General features: G+C 41.3%; 1 protein-coding gene across 1 annotated transcript in view; it reads right to left on the reverse strand.

The window, feature by feature from the left end:
- The window catches only part of dcc (DCC netrin 1 receptor), an 844,821-nt gene that overhangs the window by 436,587 nt on the left and 383,446 nt on the right, over nucleotides 1-24,788 (reverse strand). The window contains exons 6-7 of the mRNA XM_080199927.1: nucleotides 23,280-23,434; nucleotides 12,884-13,004 (exon numbers count right to left, since the gene is read on the reverse strand). Of these exons, the coding sequence (XP_080056053.1) occupies nucleotides 12,884-13,004; nucleotides 23,280-23,434 (276 nt within the window). The remainder of the gene's footprint in view (nucleotides 1-12,883; nucleotides 13,005-23,279; nucleotides 23,435-24,788) is intronic.

Here is a 24,788-nt window from a genome sequence, read left to right on the forward strand (position 1 = left end):
TTAAATAAAAAGTTGAGTTGGGTTTTCTCCCAAGTTATAATGGAGTTCCTTGTGAATCCATTGCATCATTATAGTCAAAACATTTTTAGCACAGAAGGAGGCCATTCAACCCATCATGCCTGTATTGGCTGAAAAAGAGCTGTTCAGTCTCATTTCACTTTCCAGCTCTTCGACCATTGCCCTCGAAGTTGAGGCATTTCAAGCAGTGACTCCCTGATCCCCATTATGCTCTGAAGGGTTAGATCTTCCCTCAACTTCCCCTCTAATCCTTCTACCAATTCCTTTAAATCTTTGCTCCTTTTATTGATCTCACTGCTCTGAGAAACAGTCCTTCCTCTCAATTCTGCCTATAGCCCTCACATAATTCTACGCACTCGACTAAATCATGCTACAGCCTCCTCTGTTACAAAGAAAACAATCTTTCCTGTCCATCCAATCTCTCGTCATGGTTAAATTTCCCCATTTCTGACAACATCCTCGTAAATCTCATCTGCACCCTCTATAATGTGAACAGAACCTTCCTGTAACACAGTGACTAGAACTGCAGGCAGCACTTTAGCTGTAGTCCAACAAGTCATTTAAACAGTTCTTATATACTCATTTAACTTTTATTAGCTGAGATATAGAACATAGAAAAGAATTCTGTATGGCTTTTTACCCATCTTACCTACCTGTCCTACTGTTTTCCTACCTTAGGGATCTGTTAACAACATGCTGGGATCCCTACAGTTTTCATTAACCATTTATTATGTATTCCTCGTCATGTTTGCCTTCCCCAAATGTACTCCCTCCACTTCTTCGATTGGAATCCCATTTTCTAATTATTTGCCTATCTGCCAGTTTATTAATATGTTCCTTCAGTCTACAACTTTATTTCTCTCAACTGTTCCTTATTAGTCTGTGCCTTTCTAAATAATTTTAACACTGCCTTTCAGGATTGTGTCCAATAGTTTGCCCACTAACAAGGTTAGCGTAATTAGCTTGTAATTATTGGGTATATCCTTTATGCCCTGTTTAAACACAGCACAATTTCAGGTGTCTCTAGCTCTCCATTCTTCTGGCCAGAGCACCCATTAATTCTTTTCTTCCCTTAAAAATACTCCAACACTTTTCATCTGGGTCTGAGGCTAATCCCCTTAATAATTCATCTCTCACTTTGCTTATCCCTTCCAAAACTTCGGACTCCACTTTCTTATCTACAATGTCTGCATTGTCCCTTTCGTTTGAATTTATTCTTTAAGAACTATCTCCACACATTGTTTTCTGTTTGGTCTCGAATGTGTTCCCCTCTTTCCATTAGTTTGTCCCCTTGCTCATTAAGTATTTATAAAACAGCTCTGGGTTTTCTATGATCTTATGTGTCAATTTTTGTCCTGCTTTCTCTTTGCTTTCCTAATTTCAGTTTTTAATTTCAACCCTACTTTCTGCAGATTGAGCTCTCTGCATCTGTATATTTTGTCTTAACCTACTCTGCTTTTTGACATCCAGGAATAGATTTGGAAGTCCTACCCTGTTTGTGAGAACATATTTGTTCTGGAGCTTCTCTATCTCCTCCTTGAATTCCTATCATTAACTCTGACATCTTAAAAAGTATCGTATGGCTAGAATAAAAAAAATCATACTTTGCATATGGCTCTAAGAACTGCACAGTTCTGATTTTGAGCTGCACTTCATCAGTTTTTGACATTGACTAAGTCTTCTTTACAGAGCATGTGAGTCAGGTAAGTGACAAGTCAGAACAACTTGGTCAATGGTATTTGTGTCATCTCTTTGTTCTAGCAAATGCAAAACCATTCCCTCTACCCTGCATTTCCCACAGTATCTCCCTCTCAAAACTGCAGTCATTTCTATTCAAACTTCATAATTTGATCGAAAAGCTCTTGGGTCCAGTAGACTAGTTTCCAGAAGTCTAGCAGTAATGAGAGGGCATAGAAAAATGTAATGCAAACAAGGGGAGTCCATCAAATGACAGAGCTCTGAATACCCATCCCATCCACCTAGCCACCACACAGTCCTTGCCAACCTATCTACCCTACCTATTTACTTACTACCCATTCACTCACTCATTCATCCACTCACCTATTCAATCATTTATTCACCAGCATTCAGACTGGACATTTAAACTTATCATACAGCAGCTAGTACTGTAAAAAGGGGGCTTATGCTGTCTTCCCCCAACTTTACTCCACTCCTGATGGACATTGCAAGCCACATTTCTGGGGAAACCAGGCTCAGCAAGTCCTGGAAGAGATGCTCAGCAATGTCGGGTTTGGCAAGCTTTTCAACAAAGTGGCAATCCAGCTATCATTGCCACTGCTTGGCAGACCTAGCTGGGCAATGAGTCTAACACTTCCTGGATAATTATCCAGGTAAGTATCACATAACTATCCACAGTCTCTGACTCTGGATCAGACTCAGAGACATTCGCAGGAAGTCCTATGGAATGGAGAATTCCTGCACAATTCCCACAAGGACTTTCACAAGGCCCTGATGTGCATCTTTGGTTGCATGCCCAGCTTCTGACAATCCGGAGACCGGAAGGAGTCTGGGTACATTGCAATTCTCCTTCCATATGGAGAGCAGGTGGGAATAGGGGGTGGTGAGAGGGAGAGAGATAAAGGGGATTTAATCTGTGATGTACTTAGCAAAGTCACAAATCTGTTTATTAAAAATGCTGCTTTATGATGATGTTATAACATACTACAAAAAGGAAACCTTTGCCAGAGGAGTATTAACTTTGAAACAAATAGATAATTCAAAAGGGAAGATAGAAAATGATAGTTTAATCAGAGTAGGGGCATATTCTTGAAAGCAACTAGGTATTATATTAAAACAGGTCCTTCCCTGCCCAATACCTCCACTCATGGCCACCAACTTTCGGTTCCCAGCAGTTCTTGCAAGTAAAACTTACCTTCAGACTTTCTTCAGCAATGGAGATTTCCAAAATAAAGTCAGACTACCACAACATCAATTACTCATTCTGTTGCAGCAGCAAAGTGAGATTCCAATATGTATTAACACGGCAGCCTCCTAATTAAGCTCCAAATAGATGGAAGACCCTTCCCATTGGTGAAAATTTGAGCGTTGAAGCCCATGGTGAGTACAGAGAATCAGAGTCATACTCTGGCCCTGAGTCACAGAGACAGCAGCACTGAGGAAAGCTTAAGAGGAATTTCAGAAATGCAATAAGCCAATTCATGGCTAAGTTTTATTTGGGATTTCTTATTTTCATTGTTATTATTTTAATTATTTTAATACCTAGGGGTGGCATGATGACACATTGGTTAGCACTGCTGCCTCACAGTTCCAGCGACCCAGATTCAATTCCAACCTTGGGTGACTGTCTTTGTGGTGCTTGCACATTCTCCCCATGTCTGCATGGGTTTTTTCTAGGTGCTTCGGTTTCCTCCCACACTCCAACAATGTGCAGTTGGATTGGCTGTGCAAAATTGTCACTGTGTCCCAACATGCATAGATCAGATGGATTAACCATGGGAAATGTGTTGGGTTGTGGGAATAGACAGAGAAGAGGGCCTAAGATAATTCATCAGACAGTCGGTGCAGACTCGACGAGCCAAATGGCCTCTTCTGCACTGTAGGGATTCTATATAGTCGTTGACTCAATAACTGAAATGACCACTGAAAGATGTTGGAATTTAATTTGCTACTTGTCCTATAATATGAAAAAAACAGTTAATTGCAAGGCTAAACTGCTTTGGAATGGCTCTGATGATTAATTTGCTATTTCTAAAATATTCACAGCAACCCTGACATTGGTAGCAGCACTTTGATGTTAATGAGGCAGCACTGGTGATGTGTGTACTTTAAATCTGCAATGTAAATGAAGGAAGTTCTAGGGAAAATGGGCTTCCAAGGCAACCAGAAACTACTTTCATTTCAGGCCTCTCCGCATAATATAGACAAGATGCTAAATTTCACTCTATTTAACCTCATCATAAAGCAAGTAACAAGTGAGTGACAGTGCACATCACACTGTATATCCATATCACTGAAAGACATTCAAAAGCAAATATGAATTGTGCATTGTAACCAATCCAAAAAAAACAGAGACTATTATTGTTTTGAAAGCTGCAACTGTCTTCTGAAGGAAAGTGTTTTACCGGTAACAAGAATTTAATTTCCTCACCCGTGGCCAGTCCAATGTGAGAACGGTTACTTTTTATTTTTGTAAGGTGTAAATTACTAAGGTTGCCATAGAGAATCCCTGGCTTTAGGCAAATGTGCAGTGATAGCCTGAACAGCTGTGCAATGCAGAGTACATGCTGTGTTTAGAATGGATGGCTACCATTTATGCAAAGAGCTCAGACAGCAGGAGCCATGTTCCTCCCACCACGGTCAGCAGCTTCTGCTAATACATCTTTATGGCCAACTTCACTACCATCTGTCCATGCTCTTTCACATAGACTGCCAGGGAGCTGGAATAGAGATTTACATGCTTTGAGTAACTGTTTTTCAACAAGAAGGTAGTCAGGAACATTCTCTCATTCTTCTTGCTTTTTTTCTTTTTTTCTTTCATTCCACTTATGGTGTGAGGCATTGTATTTTTTTCGGTTGCTGGTCGTTTCAACCAATTTCAGCTGCAGGATAAATACTATTTCTGATTTTGTTTCTTCAGTCAAAACTAATGGCTCCATCTTACCCTACCAATATTTGAAATCCCACCTAATTTGGCAAAAGTCAGCACCCATAATATTACTTCTGGTCGATTTCAACAGCAGGAGAAAATTTGTGAAAACTGGCTGGGGGTGGGGGTTGGAAGGGATGCGGGGGGGCTAGCTTCTGTTTCTGATCATGTCTCAGGTTGCTACTGTGCCACCCATATGGCATTCACCATTCATATAATTGAGCAAACCCATAAAGGCTGCGCAGATAGCATGCTGCATGCTGTCTGCTCCTATGGAATCAACGTAAACCGTGTAACTGACCTACATTGGTCCTGGTTTCAATTTTGAAATCCGCAAAAAAAATTCCTTCCCCAAATCCCTTAACCACAAATATCCCTATCCTTTCCTCTAACCCTCCTGAAACCTCTGAGTTCCTCCAATTCTAGCCTCTTGTGCAGCCCCAATTTTAATCTTTCCGTTATTGGCAGCCAAGCTGCCGATAGCTGCTTAGTCCCTAAGCTCTGGAATTTCTTCCCTAAAATTCTCCAATCTGCCAGCTCACGCTCCTCCTTTAAGATGCTTCTTGAGCCTATTCCTTTTACCAAGCTTTTGCCATCTTCAATTTTTAAAAGTTGTTTTGGTAGCACCCCTAAGAAGCATCTCATGGGATTTTTCCGTGCTAAAGATGCTATATAAATGCAAGTTGTTGCTGCAAAGCTAGATTCAACATATGAAGTGTTAAATCTCAAAGCTGCGTGGAGCATTTTCTCTTGCACCTGTAATCTACAGGCTGGGACCAGGTTTGTTAGAATGGTGATTTGAAGTGCTAATTAGACATTCTAGGTGAAGCTCATTATGCGCAATCTCAAACATTTCAGGCTATTGAGGGAAGACAGTTCTTTGTGACACCTGAAATTCCAGATGTCATTTGGTTGCACAGTGGAAAGCTTAACTAAAGCTGACAAATGGGATTGACAGACTGGGAGCCCCATCTCACAAATTTAAGGGGCACTATTCCCAGTTCTGTCTCTCTGTCCCTCTACATTGAGGGATGGTAATCATATTGTTAATGCTTTTTAATAACTGAGAAGATAAACACATTGATGCCTCTCATTGTGAAAAATTAACACTGTCCCTTAGCTTGTCAATTTGTCGTTTGTCAACAACACAAAATGTGTGTGGCAGCACATCTGATATTTCAGTAACTGGGCTCCATAGTCAGGGATCACTGCTTTGATCTCTGAATCAGGCTATAGTTGAATATCTGTTGGGGCAAGGAAGTGTACACTCCATGTTATCAGGCCCATGAGGTTCTCTGCAGAACCAGCGATGCTGAACCTGAACTCTCTTGCATAAAAACCTGAAAATTGTGACACCACAGGCTATATTCAGTGGAGCAGAAATGCTGTTTCCCAACCTGCCTGCAATGATGGCACATAAGGCAATGTAGTCCTGTGTGTTATCCATAATGTCAAAATCATCCCTGTATGCTGTACAGGCATGTGCTTAATACCTCCAAGTAAAAGAATGTTGCCCACCAGAGTTAATTTTGTAAATGCCTCATCCTATCAGCTGGGGAACATCTCATAAAATCATACATCGCAGAAGAAAGCCATTCAGCCCTTTATGTTATGAGCTATGTCAGCTCTTTGCAAGCCTTATCCAATAAATTCTTCTCCTGTGTTCTTTCCCCATAGCCCAGCAAGTCTTTTCCCCCTTTCAAGTATATGTCCAATTCTCATTCAAAAGTAAATCTTCAATTTGCTTTCATTCTTCTGTCAGACACTACATTCCAGATCACAGCAACTGGCTCCGTCAAAAAGAAATTCTCATCTTTTCTCAGTTACTTTTTAGCCAGTTATCTTAAATCTGTGACCTTTTGTCACAAATTGCTTGCGTAGAAAGAGTTTCACCCTATTTTTAGAATATTTCTATTATATCTCTCCTTAACTGTTTTGCTCTATGGAGAACAATCCCCATATTTCTAATTTCCCTCCATAACTGAGGTTTATCATCCCTGGTATGACACCAATAAATCTCCCACACACATTCTCCAAGGTCCTGACATTCTCCCTGAAGTATGGTGCTCAGAACTAAACAAATACTTCAACTGAAGCTTAATCAATGATTTACAAAGGTCTGTCATAACTTCCTTTGAGGTTGTATTCTATGGCTATACTTATGAAGCCAAGTAAATTGTTTGCCTTTGTGACTGCTTCTCCACACACCTTCAAAGCTTTGCCCACATAAACCTCATCATCTTTCTGTTCATGCACATCTTTTAAAATTATACCATTTGGTTATGTTTCCCCAGATCGTCCTTTATCAAAATTTGTTGCATTATGATTTTAACTGTCATATGTCTGCCCAATTCAACACCAGTTTGTTGATGTTCTCCTTTGTCTCTCACTATCCATTTTATTTACTAAACTTCCAGGTTTTGTTACATCTGTAAACTTTGAAGCGATGCCTTGCGTACCCAAGTCCAGTCACATTTTTTGCAATTTGTGTACATCAAGATCTCTTGGGTGCACATTTCTAATTTTCAACAATTAAATTCAGGTTTATTGCATGCTCCAACCTATTCTTTCCTACAATGTCAAAAGCAGAGTTTACATTTATGATGAAGGGTAAACACACAAAGTTCACATCGAAACATAGAAGATAAGAGCAGGAGGAGGCCATTTGGACCTGAGCCTGCTCCACTATTCATCACGATCATGGCTGATCGTCCAACTCAATAGCCTAATTTTGCTTTCTCCCCTTAAGCTTTGGTCACATTCATCCCAAGAGCTATATCCAGCCACCTCTTGAATACATTCAATGTTTTGGCATCAACTACTTCCTATGGTAATGAATTTCACAGGCTCATCACTCTTTGGGTGAATAAATGTGTCCTCATTTCCGTTCTAAATCCTCAGACTGTGACCCCTGGTTCTGGGCCCTCCCACCATCACGAGCATCCTCCCTGCATCTACCCTGTCTAACGTGCTATTTTCCTTTATGGATGGTGTCTAGCCTTGTGTGCATTTCCAATATTTTCTGTTCTTATCTGAAAACCTCAGTTGCTTCCCTCAGACTTCCATTGTTGTTCTAATGGCAAATTTTAAAACCTATGCTTAACGTTACCTATACGCTGGCTGGAATTTTCCAGCTCCCCACTCTGTGAGCTTCACTACAGTGAGCCCAAGAGCCATTGAAATCTCCAGTCACACCGGTGGTGGGGCCAGACAATTCTATCAGTGTGAAAGGTTGGAAAAATCTGGCCCCTGATTCTTGAACCACTTCCTATTAGCCTTTCTCTTCAACTTTGATGTATGCTTCTCCATAGGCCTTGGCTGGAGTAAGTGTCAGTCTCATATTACCCCTATATATGCCAGACCTTTCTATTACAATAACAGCAACAGCATCAGGTATTTATGTGGCACCTTTAACATAATTAAATGTAAGGCACTTCACAGGAGCATTATAAGTATATATATTTTTATTTGATTTGATTTATTATTGTCACATGTATTGGTATATAGTGAAAAGTATTGTTCCTTGCACGCTATACTGACAAATAATGATAAAATGTATTTTCTTCTTATTAAATAAAAGTTTTGTCCATATGGAATGCTGTTCTGCAAAGTATAGATAATCACTAAATGGTTCTTAATTAGTGTAGATTTTATATTTTTCTAAACTGCAATTATAGTTACATTCTTTCGCCTTTAAAATAACACCCTAGATTTTACATTACAAATTATCTCCCTTTAGAGCTATTTTCTTTATTAGGTAGTGGGAACCATTCTTAGACTCCAGGGTATTTTGTTCCAAGCTTCTTGCCATTTAATGGATGTACCATCATTTGAGATCTCTGATGGTGCCACACAGTGTGGTCTTCACACAAACAGGACAATGCACAGATTCTGCCACTAGAGGCTTCTAGTGGGTTAGAAATGGGAAGGTTAATCCTCCCTCTAGTGGTGGAACACAGATTCTACTGTGTTATAACAAGCACAGATATTGCACAGGCACCGCAAATCCAATAGATCGGAATCTCTGTGAAGTCGCTGTCCCTGTTGCCTTAACCTCACTGGATATGATTTGATTTTATATATTAGTGTCACATGTATTGGGATACAGTGAAAATTATTCTTTCTTGCGTCCTATACAGACAAAACAGACCATTCATTGGGTACATAGGGGAGAAGGAAAGGAGGTGCAGAATGTAATATTACAGTTGCAGATAGGGTGTCACTAAATCTGTCAGAGATTTAAAGAGAATATTATTGGAAAGTTTAAATGAGTGAGAGTACAGTTTTAAGAGCATAGAACAAGAGTAAAAGATAGAGTTAAAGGGTGTGCTGGGGACAGCTCAGAAGTCACCTTGCTCCGGCGCCACTGTTTATGGGCATTACAGGGTTTTTGCAACACCTCCACCAGAGATCCAGAGCAGGTGCAGCAGCAAGAAGGTTTGATGCCAACATTTGGATCCAAAGATCCCTTACCAGATGGCAGTAGTTCAGGAAGTCAACCTACCACAAGGGCATCTAGGAATATCAGTGATGCTATCCTCATAAAAAAACATTGTCTGAGACCAGGCAGATAGACTAAAAATGGCATTTCCGCGTCCTAAGCTGTTTAACAGCTTAGTTCCCCTGTTCTTGGTAATGACTTTGGCCAAACTTGACATGAGTTATGGAGCCTCTTGATGGTCTCAAGATTTAAATGCAGAGGAGGTTTGTCATTGGAAAATGAAAGGACAATCTGACAGAGACAGAGAGGATGTAACATCTATTTCTTTGCGCCCACCTCTATTAATTTATATTTATACCTGTCTTCTCCCATTCTGAAATTGAAAATAAACCAATCGAAGGGTCAAGGCCCCAAGTGCAGTTCAAACAAGTAGGAGAGAAATCAAAGTAAATTGAGAAATTGTGATCGACGAGTGTGCTTCAGGAATTAATGTTCCAAAGAAGAACTTCAATGGAATGGGGAGGAAATTGGCAATTTACACGATGAGGTCAACACAGCGTAATTTGTGACATAAACCACATCCCAACCATTATGTAATGACATCAAGCTTCAGTTGTAAAAGCTTGTAGATTCCAATCAGAAGGGAAGACTGAAAAAAATTTAAGAATAAGTTGGAATTGACAGAGTTAGAATAGATAAGTAACTTTTCAATAGACTGAGGGCAGAGAAAAGAAGTGTGCTCAAAATTTAATGAGAACAAATGGGAATCATGGAGGAGAGTGTTGCCCATAGTAATATTGTTAAAATTGGGCGAGATGAGGGAACTTGTGACAGTGAGAGAGACATTAGAGAAAGATCCTTATAAGATAGCAATCTGTTTCTTGTATCCTGCCCAGAAATCTGTCAGACAAGTGTCCTGTGCCACTTGCCACACATTTTGTCTTAGTTTCAGGGGTATCCAAAGGTAGTCTTCCAGTTAGATAGATAATGGCCACAAAACAGCAGGCTAGATGAAAAGCCTTGCTTCAGTGCCTCCCCTTTCTAAGGCAGTACACCATTCACTTGCGAATCCCAGGACAGGCAGATTTTAAATCTGTCCATCCGTGAGTGGGTAATTTGTTGCAGGAAGCTGCACAGCCAGCTGCTCCTGGCAACCCTTGAAAATTTCTGAAGTAACAATGGGGACTGGGTCTTTCCCAGATATCATGTTGCTTTACAAGGTACAGAATCCTACTCTGTTTGACAAACAAACGAAACATCAGTCTTTAGATTCTGTATTTACTGAGAAGCAGGCCGTCGCCACAGTTACAAGGTCGCACAGACCCAAAAATCTCCATCCTGAAAGATCTTCACTGTCGGGGAAAGTTCAGCAACCTCTGTGACTATTTTTTGCAAAGTATTTGCTGGGAGCAAAGTTCAGCAGCTCTTTATCACAGAATAAAACCTTTTAAAGGACAAGTACTTGAGTTCTAGTTGTAAGGGAAAGAAGAAGTAAAGACTTGCATTTATGTAGAGTTTTTCACAACCGTCGGACAAACGTCTCAAGGAGCTGCACAGCCCATGAAGAAATTTTGAAATACAGTCACTGTTGTCACTCAGCAGCCAATAGGAGCACAGCAAACTCCCAGAAAACAGCAAGGTGATGATAACCAAATAAACTATTTTGTGATGTTGATTCAGGAACAAATAATGGCCAGGGCACTGGGGATAAGTCTACTGATCTTCTAGTAGCATGGGATCTTTTATATCTATGCATCAGGCAGGTGGGACTTCGGTTTAGTATCTCATCTGAAAGATGACACCTCCGACAGTGCAGAACTCCTTCATTACTACAACGGATTGTCAGCATTGGATGACCAAGACATTATAAGTTTAGTATGGTTCAATAGTAGCATCCTTGCCTTCAAACTAATTATGCAATCAAACTCCAGTGCAGGAAATTACAGCACTAAGGGAGTGCTGTACTATGGGATGCACCTTCTGTTGGATGTAGTATTGAATTAAAGCCTCACTGAAACATACAACCAACCCATAGCACTTTCTTTTAAAAGAACATGAAAGTTCCCCTGTGCTCTGACCAAATTGGATCCATCAAATAACTTAACCAAACCGTTTCATTATCCATTCCCCTCATTTTTCTTTGCTGAGTGTTGTTATGTGCAATTGACTGACTTGTTCCCGTAAAAAAGAAAGTTACACTTTAAGAAGAAACATTCTTAAATATAGGCATTGCTGGCATTTATTGGCCATCTCTCACTGCCTTGTTCTTGAACTGCAAACAGTTTGATACAACTGAATGGCTTGTTAGGCTTCTTCAGGGGAAAATTAGGAACATAAGAACATAAGAACATAAGAAATAGGAGCAGGAGTAGGCCATCTGGCCCTTCGAGCCTGCCCCGCCATTCAATAAGATCATGGCTGATCTGTCGTGGCTCAGTTCCACTTTCCCGCCCTCTCCCCATAACCCTTAATCCCCTCTCTTATCAAAAACCCATCAACCCGCTTCTTAAAAATATTTAGCGAGGCAGCCTCCACCACTTCAACGGGCAGAGAATTCCAGAGATTCACCACCCTTTGAGTGAAGAAGTTCCTCCTCAACTCCGTTCTGAACCGCCCCCCCTTTATCTTGAGGCTGTGCCCCCTAGTCCTACTGTCTTTTTTGAGCGGGAAGAGTCTTTCCACCTCTATCCTATCCATCCCATTCATCATCTTATACGTCTCAATGAGATCTCCCCTCATTCTTCTAAACTCTAACGAGTACAAGCCTAGTTTATTCAGCCTCTCCTCATAGCTCAACCCCCTCAACTCCGGTATCAGCCTAGCAAACACATTGATGTGGAACTGAGGTCATATATTGACTATAACGTTCTTCTTTTCTACAACATAAATGTACCAATCATGCATAGGGATGTGGTTCTTTATTTGAAGATAGGACCATAAACGGATAATATTCACTGGGAGGCTGGTCAGGCAAATATCCTTGACCTTTGCTGATTGCAGACTGCCTGTTGAGTCATAGGACTGAGACATCTTATCCTGTCAAGGTGATAATGATTGACAGCAGTTTAAGATATACTCTTTTCAAAGAACATGCACATCATCTCACACATAGGCCAGTCAGGGTGAGCACTAAGCTTCAAAATAATCCATTAGCTGCAAAGCATTTTTGGTACATGGAAATCACAATATAGGTACACATTTCTTCTTTTAACTGTCCATTCCACTACTGCCTGCACCAAATCTTATTCACAACAAGGACACTGGAAACTCCTGAATAACATCCTGTTTGAACCTAAGCCCTTTTCCAAATGAAGACCTGAGTCTACAATGTGACCGAATTGCACAGAATTCTACAAATGCACGGATCACATTATGTAAAGTGTCACAATTAAGCTGAATTTGATTAATAAAAAGAAATTAAAATACAAGCCACTTCCCTAAATCAGGTGCTTTCAAAAAATAACTTAGGTAATATTGAATGAATGTATTATATTATTGGTACAGTGTCAGGAACTATATTGTTATGCGTGTGTATACCAAGTATACAGGAATCCACATCACTCACTACTGCGCTACAGTCAGTGCACTGAGGAAAAAAGTATCAGTCTGCAGTCTGAAGAAAGCTCCAATATTTGAGTCTAAAAACATTGAACTTCTGGAAACTACAAGGTAAATAAAACAAAATGTAGCAGCAGTAACTATCCTTTCTTTCCAAATAATCACTTTGTCTTTAAAACGGGACAATAGAAGAAAGAATGGAAATTGCAGTCTGATGGCAAATGACTAAAGTATCTTACCTGGTTCTGGAATGATTAGCTGTCCAGTGGTCTGCACATTCCCAGCATCGTTCTCTGCCACACACTGGTAAAACCCCTCATCTGACTTCACCAAGCCCAAAACTCGTAGGTTGCTGCCACTCTACATACAGAGCAAATGGATATAATGTGAAATCATTTAACAGTAACAGCAAAATCTTTACACTCGAGAATCACACCAAATATAGATTCAATTTGCGTTTCATTGAAAAATCAATATTTACTTAAATGGGCTGCAGATAGGTAGATAAATGGATAAGAAAACTGTAGATATGCAGAGAAATGGACCCATGGGGATAGATGCTGGTATGCACTGTGTCCATTTTTGAGCAAAAGAGGCACAAATCAAATTAGTTTGGTAATGAGATGGCCTGTGTGGATGATAGCCTACTACCCAATTCATATAGGGCTCAGTGTCCCAGACAGCTGTCCAAAACAGGCACCTTGAATATGCTAATTAAGCTTAACACTTGTCTGTGGACCCCTATGTAAAATTTGTTGAAAGGCCTTTCATTTTACAAAAACTTCATGTGGAGCTAGAATTGGCAAAAATGCTCCCCTCTGATTCTACAATCCTGATGGTTCTTCTCCAACCCCTCTTGCTACCAACTCAAACCCTCCCTCTTGGTAGTCGTCTGAGGGCTGCTGCTGATGAGACAGGGAGCTGAGAAATGATATTTCTCATGCAGTGAGCTGGCTTTCAAGGAATGATGGGTCTTGACAGCCCATCCCAAAATACAGATGAGGCCAAAAAACAATTCCAAACAAGCCTAAAAGCCTTGTGGTTTGGGAAAAGGACCCAGACAAATGTTCTTTTTCCATAAAATATAAAATCCAGAAAGACAAGGATAAACTTGATGGATAGACTTGCGCCAAAGATAAATAATAATAGATAGTGGGAATAGATAACAGTTTTAAAAGCCTATAGAAATTTACCTTAATACAAGGACATGAAGATTATTTGACGTGCAACGTATCATGACCATCCTGTTCTTACCTGGTCTACGCAAACATATTTTTTCAATATGATTCAATGGATAAGGATTAAGAGTTAGAACTCTGCCTGGCATTTGCTTTGCCAATCCATGAGCTCTGAGATCAATTTATGTGCAGTAGCTGAATTTGACTCAATCACCAATGACTGGAGATCAAACTGCTCTGCTCTGAACATAAGAACGTAAGAAATAGGAGTAGGAGTAGGCCATCTAGCCCTTTGAGCCTGCCCCGCCATTCAATAAGATCATGGCTGATCTGAAGTGGATCAGTTCCACTTACCTGCCTGCTCCCCATAATCCTTAATTCCCTTATCGATCAGAAATCTATCTATCTGTGACTTAAACATATTCAACAAGGTATCCTCCACCACTTCAATGGGCAGAGAATTCCGGAGATTCACTACCCTCTGAGAGAAGAACTTCCTCCTCAACCCTGTTCTAAATTGCAGCCCCCCCCCCCACCCCCTGCTTTATTTTAAGGCTGTGCCCTCTAGTTCTGGTTTCCTTTCTAAGTGGAAAGAATCTGTCTACCTCTAGCCTACCTAGCCCCTTCATTATCTTGTAAGTCTCGATAAGATCCCCCCTCCACCTTCTAAACTCCAAAGAGTACAGGCCCAATCTACTCAATCTCTCCTCATAAGCTAACCCCCTCATCTCTGGTATCAGCCTGGTGAACCTTCTCTGTACTCCCTCCAAGGCCAATATATTCTTTCGCGAATAAGGGGACCAAAACTGCACACAGTACTCCAGTTGTGGCCTCACCAGTGCCCTGTACAGTTGCAGAAAGACCTTCCTCCTTTTATATTCTATCCCCCTTGTGATAAAGGCCAACATTCCATTCGCCTTCTTGATCACCTGCTGCACTTGCAGACTGGGTTTTTGCGATTCGTGCACAAGGACCCTCAGGTCCCTCTGCACAGTAGCATGCTGCAACTTTTCACCATTTAAATAATATTCCATCCTACAATTATTTCTTCCAAAGTGGATAACCTCACATTTGCCAACGTTACACTCCATCTGCCAGGTCCTCACCCACTCACTCAGCCTATCCAGATCTCTCTGCAGACTTTCCGCGTCCTCCACGCAATTCACTTTTCTAGTCATCTTTGAGTCATCAGCAAACTTTGTTACCCAACACTCAGCCCCCTCCTCCAGATTGTCTATGTATATGGTAAACAGTTAAGGCCCTCGCACCAATCCCTGCAGCATGCCACTTGTCACCATCTGTCAACCAGAAAAGCACCCATTTATTCCAACTCTCTGCTTCCTGTTAGATAGCCAATCCTCAATCCACGCTAACTCTTTGCCCCCAACTCTGTGTACCCTAACCTTCTGCAGCAACCTTTTGTGAGGCGCCTTATCGAATGCCTTCTGGAAATCTAAAAACACCACATCCACCGGTTCCCCTCTGTCTACCGCATTAGTCACATCTTCATAAAAATCCAGTAAATTCGTCAAACACAATTTCCTCTTCATGAATCCATGCTGCATCTGCTTGAATGAACCGTTCTTTTTTAGGTGTCCCACTATTTCTTCTTTAATGATGGATTCTAGCATTTTACAAGTACAGACGTTAAGCTAACCGGCCTGTAGTTACCTGCGTTTTGTCTGCTACCTTTTTTAAACAGTGGCGTAACAGTAGCTGTTTTCCAATCCGCCGGCACTTCCCCAGAGTCCAGCGAATTTTGATAAATAACACATCTGCTATTACTTCTGCCATTTCTTTCAGTACCCGGGGATGCATTCCATTTGGTCCTGGGGACTTGTCTACCTTCAGTCCCATTAGTCTACCAAGCACTGCCTCTTTAGTAACAGTAATTGTATTAAGGTCCTCAACTCCTACCAACCTTCTATCTTTAATATTCGGTAAGCTATTTGTGTCCTCCACTGTGAAGACTGACACAAAAAACTTATTTAAAGTCTCAGCCATTTCCTCATTTCCCACCATTAAATCCCCCCTCTCGTCCTCCAAGGGTCCAACATTCACTCTAGCCAGTCCCTTCTTCTTTATCAATTTGTAAAAACTTTTACTATTATTTTTTATATTTAGAGCTAGTTTAGTTTCATACTCTATCTTTCCTTTCTTTATCGCTTTCTTAGTCATTCTTTGTTGTTTTTTAAATCTTTCCCAATCTTCTAATTCCCCACTATTTTTAGCCACTCTATACGCATCAGTTTTTAATTTAATTTAGTACTTGTGCATGAGTCGCAAAAACCCAGCTTGCAGGTGCAGCAGGTGGTCAGGAAGGCAAATGGGATGCTGGCCTTCATAGCGAGGGGGATTGAATATAAAAGTAGGGAGGTCTTGCTGCGGCTGTATAGGGCATTGGTGAGGCCGCAGCTGGAGTACTGTGTGCAGTTTTGGGCGCCGTACTTACGCAAGGATATTTTGGCCTTGGAGGGAGTGCAGAGGAGGTTTACTAGGCTGATGCCGGAGTTGAGGGGGTTGAACAATGAGGAGAGGCTGAATAGATTAGGCTTGTACTCGTTAGAGTTTAGAAGAATGAGGGGAGATCTCATTGAGACGTATAAGATGATGAATGGGATGGATAGGATAGAGGTGGAGAGGCTCTTCCCGCTCAGAAAGGACAGTAGGACTAGGGGGCACAGCCTCAAGATAAAGGGGGGGCGGTTTAGAACAGGGTTGAGGAGGAACTTCTTCACTCAAAGGGTGGTGAATCTCTGGAATTCTCTGCCCGTTGAAGTGGTGGAGGCTGCCTCGCTAAATATTTTTAAGACACGGGTTGATGGGTTTTTGATAAGCGAGGGGATTAAGGGTTATGGGGAGAGGGCGGGAATGTGGAACTGAGACACGACAGATCAGCCATGATCTTATTGAATGGCGGGGCAGGCTCGAAGGGCTAGTTGGCCTACTCCTGCTCCTATTTCTTATGTTCTTATGTTATGTTCCTTTATTTCCTTCGATAACCACGGCTGGTTATCTCTTCTCTTACAGTCCTTCTTTATCACTGGAATATATTTTTGCTGAGTACTGAAAAAGATCTCCTTAAAAATCCTCCACTGTTCCTCAGCCGTCCTACCAACCAGTCTGCGCCCCCAGTCTACATTAGCCAATTCTGCCCTCATCTTATCATACTCCCCTCTGTTCAAGCAGAGGACACTGGTTTGGGACCCTACTTTCTCACTTTCCATCTGTATCAGAAACTCAACCATATTGTGATTACTCATCCCAAGAGGATCCCTCACAAGAGGATTCCTAATTCTACCTGCCTCGTTACACAGTACCAGATCTAAGATAACTTGCTCCCTCGTAGGTTCCATTGTTTCCCATCCCAACTGCCCATCCAAACCATCGGGACAGTGAGTTATTATAACAAAAAGATTAATATCTGCTCCTTCCTCTTGCTGTGTCCCCATTAGTTCTCTTATGTCAATATAGCAACGTAGCTGTTATCGTTCTGGACTAACAACTCCAGTGTTGGGAATTTAAATCTCACCATGGGAATTTATGAAGTTAAATTTATCAAAGCTAGTTGATATTTCGGCTATCTCTAAAAAGAAGTAACAATGAAAAATTGTGGTTTTGCGGTAAAACACAATTGATTAATGCCCTTCAAGAAGGGACCTTCCCTCTTTCTTCTGATGTCTGCCAGCTCCACATTACACAACCATCTATTAAAGTTCTCTGAAATACAATAACTACTCAAGTGCACAAACAACGTCTACAAAACAATTAGGCAAAAAGTGTAGCCTTGGATTCAGAGAAAGGTTCAATGCAGAAGGCCATTCTAACCATCATGCCCATGCCCTGCACAGCAACTCTTGTCTCAATTTTTGGCCTTCTCCCTGTTAACCCTGTAAACCTTGTCTCTTCAGATAATTACCCAATTCCCTTTTGAAAACCATAACTGAATCTACCGCCATCATTAGCTCAAGCAGTACGCTCTAGATCATAATCATTTTGTTTTATTCTTTTACTGGATATGGCCATCGCTGACTAGGCCAGTATTTATTGCCTTCAAAAAGGTGATGGTGAGCTCACCTTCTTGAACCAGCAGTCCATGCTGTGCGCAAAAGGTTTTTTTTCCCTCATAACTAATGAGACTGATTTAGTGCCATCCAGTTTCTGAGAACAAAAATACTCTTATCTTTTGTCTACTTGCAATTTAATTGTTTTAAACTCATCAGTATTTTTATTCTCTCATGGCATATGAGCACCATTGGCAAGGCCAGCATTTGTTGCTGGTTTCTAATTGCACTTGACAACTTAATGATTTGCTAGGCCATTTCAGAAGTCCATAGAACCATTGAACAATAGAACATTACAGCACAGAAACAGATCTTTTGGCCCTTCTTGGCTGAGCCGAACCATTTTTCTGCCTAGTCCCACTGACCTCCACCCGGACCATATCCCTCAACACCCTTCTCATCCATGTACCTGTCCAAGTTTTTCTTAAATGTTAAAAGTGAGCCTGCTTCCACCACATCATCTGGCATGTCATTCCACACTCCCACCACTTTCTGAGTGAAGAAGCCACCCCTCATATTCCCTTTAAACTTTTCTCTCTTTACCCTTATCCCATGTCCTCTAGTTTTTTCTCCCCTAGCCTCAGTGGAAAAAGCCTGCTTGCATTCATAAGAACATAAGGAATAAGAGCAGGAGTAGGCCATCCAGCCCTTCGAGCCTGCCCCGCCATTCAGTAAGATCATGGCTGATCTGTCGTGGCTCAGTTCCACTTTCCCGCCCTCTCCCCATAACCCTTAATCCCCTTGCTTATCAAAAACCCATCAACCCGCATCTTAAAAATATTCAGCGATGCAGCCTCCACCACCTCAACGGGCAGAGAATTCCAGAGATTCACCGCCCTTTGAGTGAAGAAGTTCCTCCTCAACTCCGTTCTAAACCACACCCCCTTTATCTTGAGGCTGTGCCCCCTAGTCCTACTATCCTTTCTGAGCAGGAAGAGTCTCTCCACTTCTATCCTATCCATCCCATTCATCATCTTATATGTTTCAATGAGATCTCCCCTCATTCTTCTAAACTCTAATGAATACAAGCCTAGTTTATTCAGCCTCTCCTCATAGCTCAACCCCCTCAACTCCGGCATCAGCCTAGTAAACCTCCTCTGCACTCCCTCCAAGGCCAAAATATCCTTGCGTAAGTGCGGCGACCAAAACTGCACATAGTACTCACTCTATCTATACCCACCATAATTTTATACACCCCTATCAAATCTCCCCTCATTCTTTGTGCTCCAGGGAATAAAGTCCTAACTATTCAACTTTTCTCTGTAACTCAGTTTCTCCCATCCCGTCAACATCCTTGTAAACCTTCAGTTCATAATCAACTACATTGCTGTGGACCTGGAGACACACATCGACCACACTGGGTAAGTGCAGCAGATTTCCTTCCCTTAAGAACATAAGTGAACCAGATGCGTTTTTACAACAATCAATTCATGGTCACCATTACTGAGACTCTCTCTGTCTACCTTTCTGCACTTGACAGTACATAGGTCAGACTTTTGTCTGGTTCTGTGGCTAATTATTCCTGGAACAGGCCGCTGGTCTGTCACCAGGGGCTTACTGCTTTGGGGCACTAGACCACATCAAGCATAGCCACACTCTCACTCACATAGACAAAGTGAGGGGTAATTTAGCTTAGCCAAACTGACTGACCTGCATGTCTTTGGGCTGTGGGAAGAAACCGGATCACATGGTGAAATCCATACAGTGACAGGGAGAGTGTGCAAACTCCACACAGATATTCTGAATCGAATCTGTGTCCTTGGCACTGTAAGGCAGCAGTGCTACCCACTGTGCCACCATGCTGCCCCATTACTAAGACTAGCCTTATTAATTAATTGAATTTAAATTCTACCAGCTGCCATGGTGGGATTTGAACCCATGGGCTCAGATATTAGATTAGGGGTTGAGGCTTTAGATGAGTAGTCTTGAGGCATTAGCACTACTCCATAATGGGACACAAAAACTTTACGTAAGATAAAAATGCAACATAGCAGAGCCTTCTGGGAGAAATCAAGCCATCACTATTAATCTTATTTTACAGCCAATCATGAACTACCCTCAGCCTTTTGCTGGTACTTTTGGATTTTTTTTTGAATTAAAGAAATATGTCAATTTGATGAAGATTAATTCAAACTACACAGATGAAAATGCAAAACAAGGAATCACAGTTAAGAAAAGTGAAATAGGATGCGATCTAATGTCCTTTACAGCTGAGTAAACAGTTTATCAAATGGGACTCAAACTTGGATCACGTCCAAACAATTAACATCACTGTTGCTTTCTCCAGCTCATTGTTAAGAAAGAAATTTTGGCTTGATGCCAGTGTTTCTATTGTCTCACTGTGAAAATAAATCCATGCATTTCTGAGCCCAATCTATTCTCCGTGCTTCTGCCCTGGCACCCAGGATTGCTGGCTGCTATCTCTGGCTATACTGTCAGATGATGGTCCCAGTAAGCTGCCACATTAAGGATCCCTAATGTCATAAACAGGATGTCAAAACCATCTCCTGTACTTAGCTGAATATCCTGTCAATAAGGTAGTATTTTAAACAGGAGCCCTCCACTAGCTCAAAAAAAGTCAATCTTTATGCGTAAGTGTACATTCACCAAATGAACCACAGTGACTTAAAGAAGATGGCTCACCTCAATACACTATCAAGGGAATGAAGAATGGACAATCAATACTGCTTTTGCCATTGCTACCCATACTCAGAGAATGAATGAAGAAAAATATAGAGAATGTCCGCAGAACTATTTGTCCAAGAAATCAACATTGAACATATCCTCACTATACTTCTGTTTCATGTATAAAGAATTTTACAATGGGTTGTCTCAGCAAGAGGCTTTATTGAATTGATCTAAGATGGCAATCTTCAGTGAGCTTGCCTCATGATAGAGTTACATGCCTACGATAAGCCAAATTGGATATGTGGTACTGTTGTATTTCAAAATCTAAACACATCTCTTTTCCTTATGAAACAAAAGATATGAACAACCCCCTTTTTCTAGGGAACAAAAGACACATTTGCATGTACAATCCTGGTTGACTGTGAGTTACCCAAGTTACCCACTATGCACATGCAACAGTAACAACTGCTTATTTTACTAGTTAGTTTTTGCATGTGCATTGCATGCATACAACAGAATTCTCCCATCTGTGATTAAGTCCCAATGGCAGGTACAGGAACAGGGATAGTTTTCCACTGTGCAGGCTGGCTGTAAACCATGGCAAATCTTCTGGCCTCATTAGTTATGCACCTTGGAATTTAATGCTACTTTTGGTGGTGGGGTGGGCATGATCGCATGGGATCTGCCATCATATCTGGATGCAATTTTGAAAGGGTGCCCAACATCACAGACCCACTGACTTCCAGGAACACTCTGAAGCTGGAATATGGAATTCCTTGATGACAATGAATGTGGGAGATCCATTTGTAAATGCACCTCCATCCCTGTAGCTAATTAGAAGAAGGTGGTCAGAGCCTCTGCAATTTTTTACCTTCCATTCCCTCAGCAAGCTAGAATGCAACTGACATGGGCTTTTTTTTAATTATCATTCACAGAATGAGGGTATCACTGACTAGGCCTGAATTCATTGCCCATCCCCAATTTTCCTTGAGCATATGGTGAGTTGCTCCTTTCTTGAAACATTTAATCTGTTGTAGGAGCAACAATAGTGCTATTGGAAGGATGTTCCAGGATTTTGCCCCAGTGACAGTGAAGGAACAATCATCTCGTTCCAAGTCAGAATGATGAGTGCCTTGAAAGGAACTTGCAGGTGGCAGTGTTCCTATGCATCTGCTACCCTTACCCTTCTAGCTGGTAAAGGTCACTGGTTTGGGAGGCTAGTGAAGGAGCCGTAGTTAGTTGCTGCAGTGCAACTTGTAGATGATACGCACTGCTATTACTGTGTATCAGACGTGGAAGAAGTGAATGATGAAGATTGTGTATGGGATGTCAATCAAGCAGGCTGCTTTGCCCTGGATGGTGTCGAGCTTCTTGAGTATTGTTGGAGCTGCACTTATCCAGGCAAGTGGAGAGAATTCCATCATATTCCTGATTTGTATCTTGCAGATGGTGGACAAGCTTTGAAGAGTTAGGAGGTGAGTTACCTCTGCAGAATTCCCAGCCTCTGACCAACTGTTGTAACCATAATATTTATATAGAGTCATAGAGGTTTATAGCATGGAAACAGGCCCTTTGGCCCAGCATGTCCACCCCTTTTTTACCCGTAAGCTAGTCCCAATTGTCCATGTTTGGCCCATATCCCTCTATCCCCATCTTACCCGTGTAACTGTCTAAACATTTTTAAAAGACTAAATTGTAGCTGCCTCTACTATTATCTCTAGCAGCCTGTTCCAGACACTCACCACGCTCTGTGTGAAAAAATTGCCCATTTGGATCTTTATCTATCTCCCCCCTCTCACCTTGAATCTATGTCCTCTAGTTTTAGACTTCCCTACCTTTGGGGAGAGATATTGATTATCTAGCTAATCTACGCCCCTCATTATTTTATAGGCCTCTATAAGATCATCCCTTAGCCTCCTACACTCCAGAGAAAAAGTCCCCATCTATCCAGCTTCTCCTTATAACTAAAATCATCAAGTCCCGGCAGCATTCTAGTAAATCTTTTCTGCACTCTTTCTAGTTTAATAATATCCTTTCTATAATAGGGTGATCAGAACTGTCCACAGTATTCCAAGTGTGGCCTTGCCAATGTACAACTTCAGTAAGACATCCCAACTCCTGTATTCAGTGTTCTGACCAATGAAACCAAGCATGCTGAATGCCTTCTTCATCACTCTGTCCACCTGTGACTCCACTTTCAAGGAGCTATGAATCTGTACACCTAGATCACTATGTTCTAGACCCCAACGCCCTATCATTAACTGACTTGTTCAGGTTCTTATTAATGGCAACCCCCCAGGATATTAATATTCCCCAGGGGGGTGACCTATCCAGTGCCAACCTTCCCAATACCTTTTCTTTATCTATCTTCAGCTCGTCTAATATCTCAAGTATTTCCTCATTTATTGCAGCTTTGGCAATCTTTTCTACCTTGATAAACACTGATGTAAAGTACTCAATTAATCTTTAAGCTGTGCCTTCTGCCTCCAGCAATAGATCTCCATTTTGATCCCAATTAGCCGGCTGCTCCTCTGACAATCTTTTTATTGTCAATATGCCCAGATAGACCTTTGGATTCCCTTTTGCTGTTAGCCACAATGCTTAACACATAACTGAACAGTTATGTTCAGAATCAATAATCAAAGCCAACATTGTTCCAGTTAATTTAATTTGAACTAAGTCCAAAGAAACACATCAAATTGAAGGTTCATTAGTGTTGGTTTCTCCAGTAACTCAGAACAATGTCAATGCATTATACTACTTACCACGATCTGAAAATAATCACTGGGAATGACCACTTCTCCATTTTTTATCCATTTCACAGTAGGGACTGGCTTCCCACTGACTGCACATTCAAATTCAATGTCCATACTCTCATAAGCATAGAGGTTGGAAGGACGCTTTTGGAAGCTTGGAGGAACTGTAAAAATGAGATAGAGGGACAGTTAATTTAAAACTGCAACAAGAAAGTTGGAGTTTAAACAAATGGAGATAATAATGCAATATGAATGGCCTGCAGAAATGTCTGGAGCAGATTTCCTTGCTCCTTTAACAACACTGAGGCAAGAACATAAAATGCCGGAAAATCTCAGCATCTGTGTAGAGAGAACAGAACTAAGTTTTCAAGTTTAAGGTAAAGGTAACTCTGAATGGCACTTTCACTAACAAATGGACCTTTGAGCCTTAATATTGCATCATAACATATTTCTAATTATGGTCGCTGTTGGTCAGCAGTGATCGACTAGTTTCCTGTCATCATGATAAGGTTAGATTATAAAACCTGAGTTTGTTTTCCTGAGTAAGGGATGTGGAGATTTGTTAGAAATGTACGAGATTATGTCAGGTTTGAATAAGGCAACCAAAGAAACAAGTTTATTTATTATTACTTTCACAAGTAGGCTTACATTAACAATGCAATGAAGTTACTGTGAAAATCCCCTAGTTGCCACAGTCTGGCACCTGTTCAGGTACACTGAGGGAGAATTTAGCATGGCCGATGCAACTAACCAGCATGTTGTCCAGCTGTGGGAGGAAGTTGGAGCACTTGGAGGAAACCCACGCAAACATGGGGAGAACATGCAGACTCTGCACAGACTGTGACCAAAGCCAGGAATCGAACCCAGGTCCCTGGCAATGTGAGGCAGCAGAGCTAATCACTGTGCCACCATGCCGCCCCTGCTCTCATTAGCTGATGGTACAAGTACTCGGGGACACCAATTTAAGGTTTTGGGTAAGTAATACAGGCATCAGGTGAGGGAGATGGTTTTTCTGCAATAAATGGGAATGACCTAAAACTTGCTGCCCACCATGGTGGTGGAAGCAGAAACAATCAATGGTTTCAAAAAGGAGTTGGATAAGCACTTGCAGGCAATAAACCTGCTGTGCTCCAGGGAGTGAGTGAGAGAATTTGGCTGACTGAATTATTCCTCAGAAAGCTAGGCTGGAGTCGATGAGCCAAATGGCCATTTTGTTTTTGCCATAAATGATGCTGTGAATACAGTGACACTGAGGATAGGGATCACAACAGATGAAGTTCAATTCTGAATACCAAAGCCATTTTTCACAAGCTTTAATGCATATGTCGGAGCTGCATATGGACGAATAATACAAACTGCCTAAAAGATTCAGCAATGAACTTTGTTAGAATTTCTTAGGTCTTTTCAATTTATTTCTTCGTGTTTCATTTCCCTACGGATCACCATCTTTCCTTAGTTCTTTCTCATGTCAGTAAAGGTTCCTGGAGAACTCATTCACGGTTTTCGTTTCAGCAAGAT

This window comes from Carcharhinus amblyrhynchos, chromosome 1 (assembly GCF_965287045.1).
Source record: "Carcharhinus amblyrhynchos chromosome 1, sCarAmb.v2.hapA, whole genome shotgun sequence".
NCBI classification, from domain to species: Eukaryota; Metazoa; Chordata; class Chondrichthyes; order Carcharhiniformes; family Carcharhinidae; genus Carcharhinus; species Carcharhinus amblyrhynchos.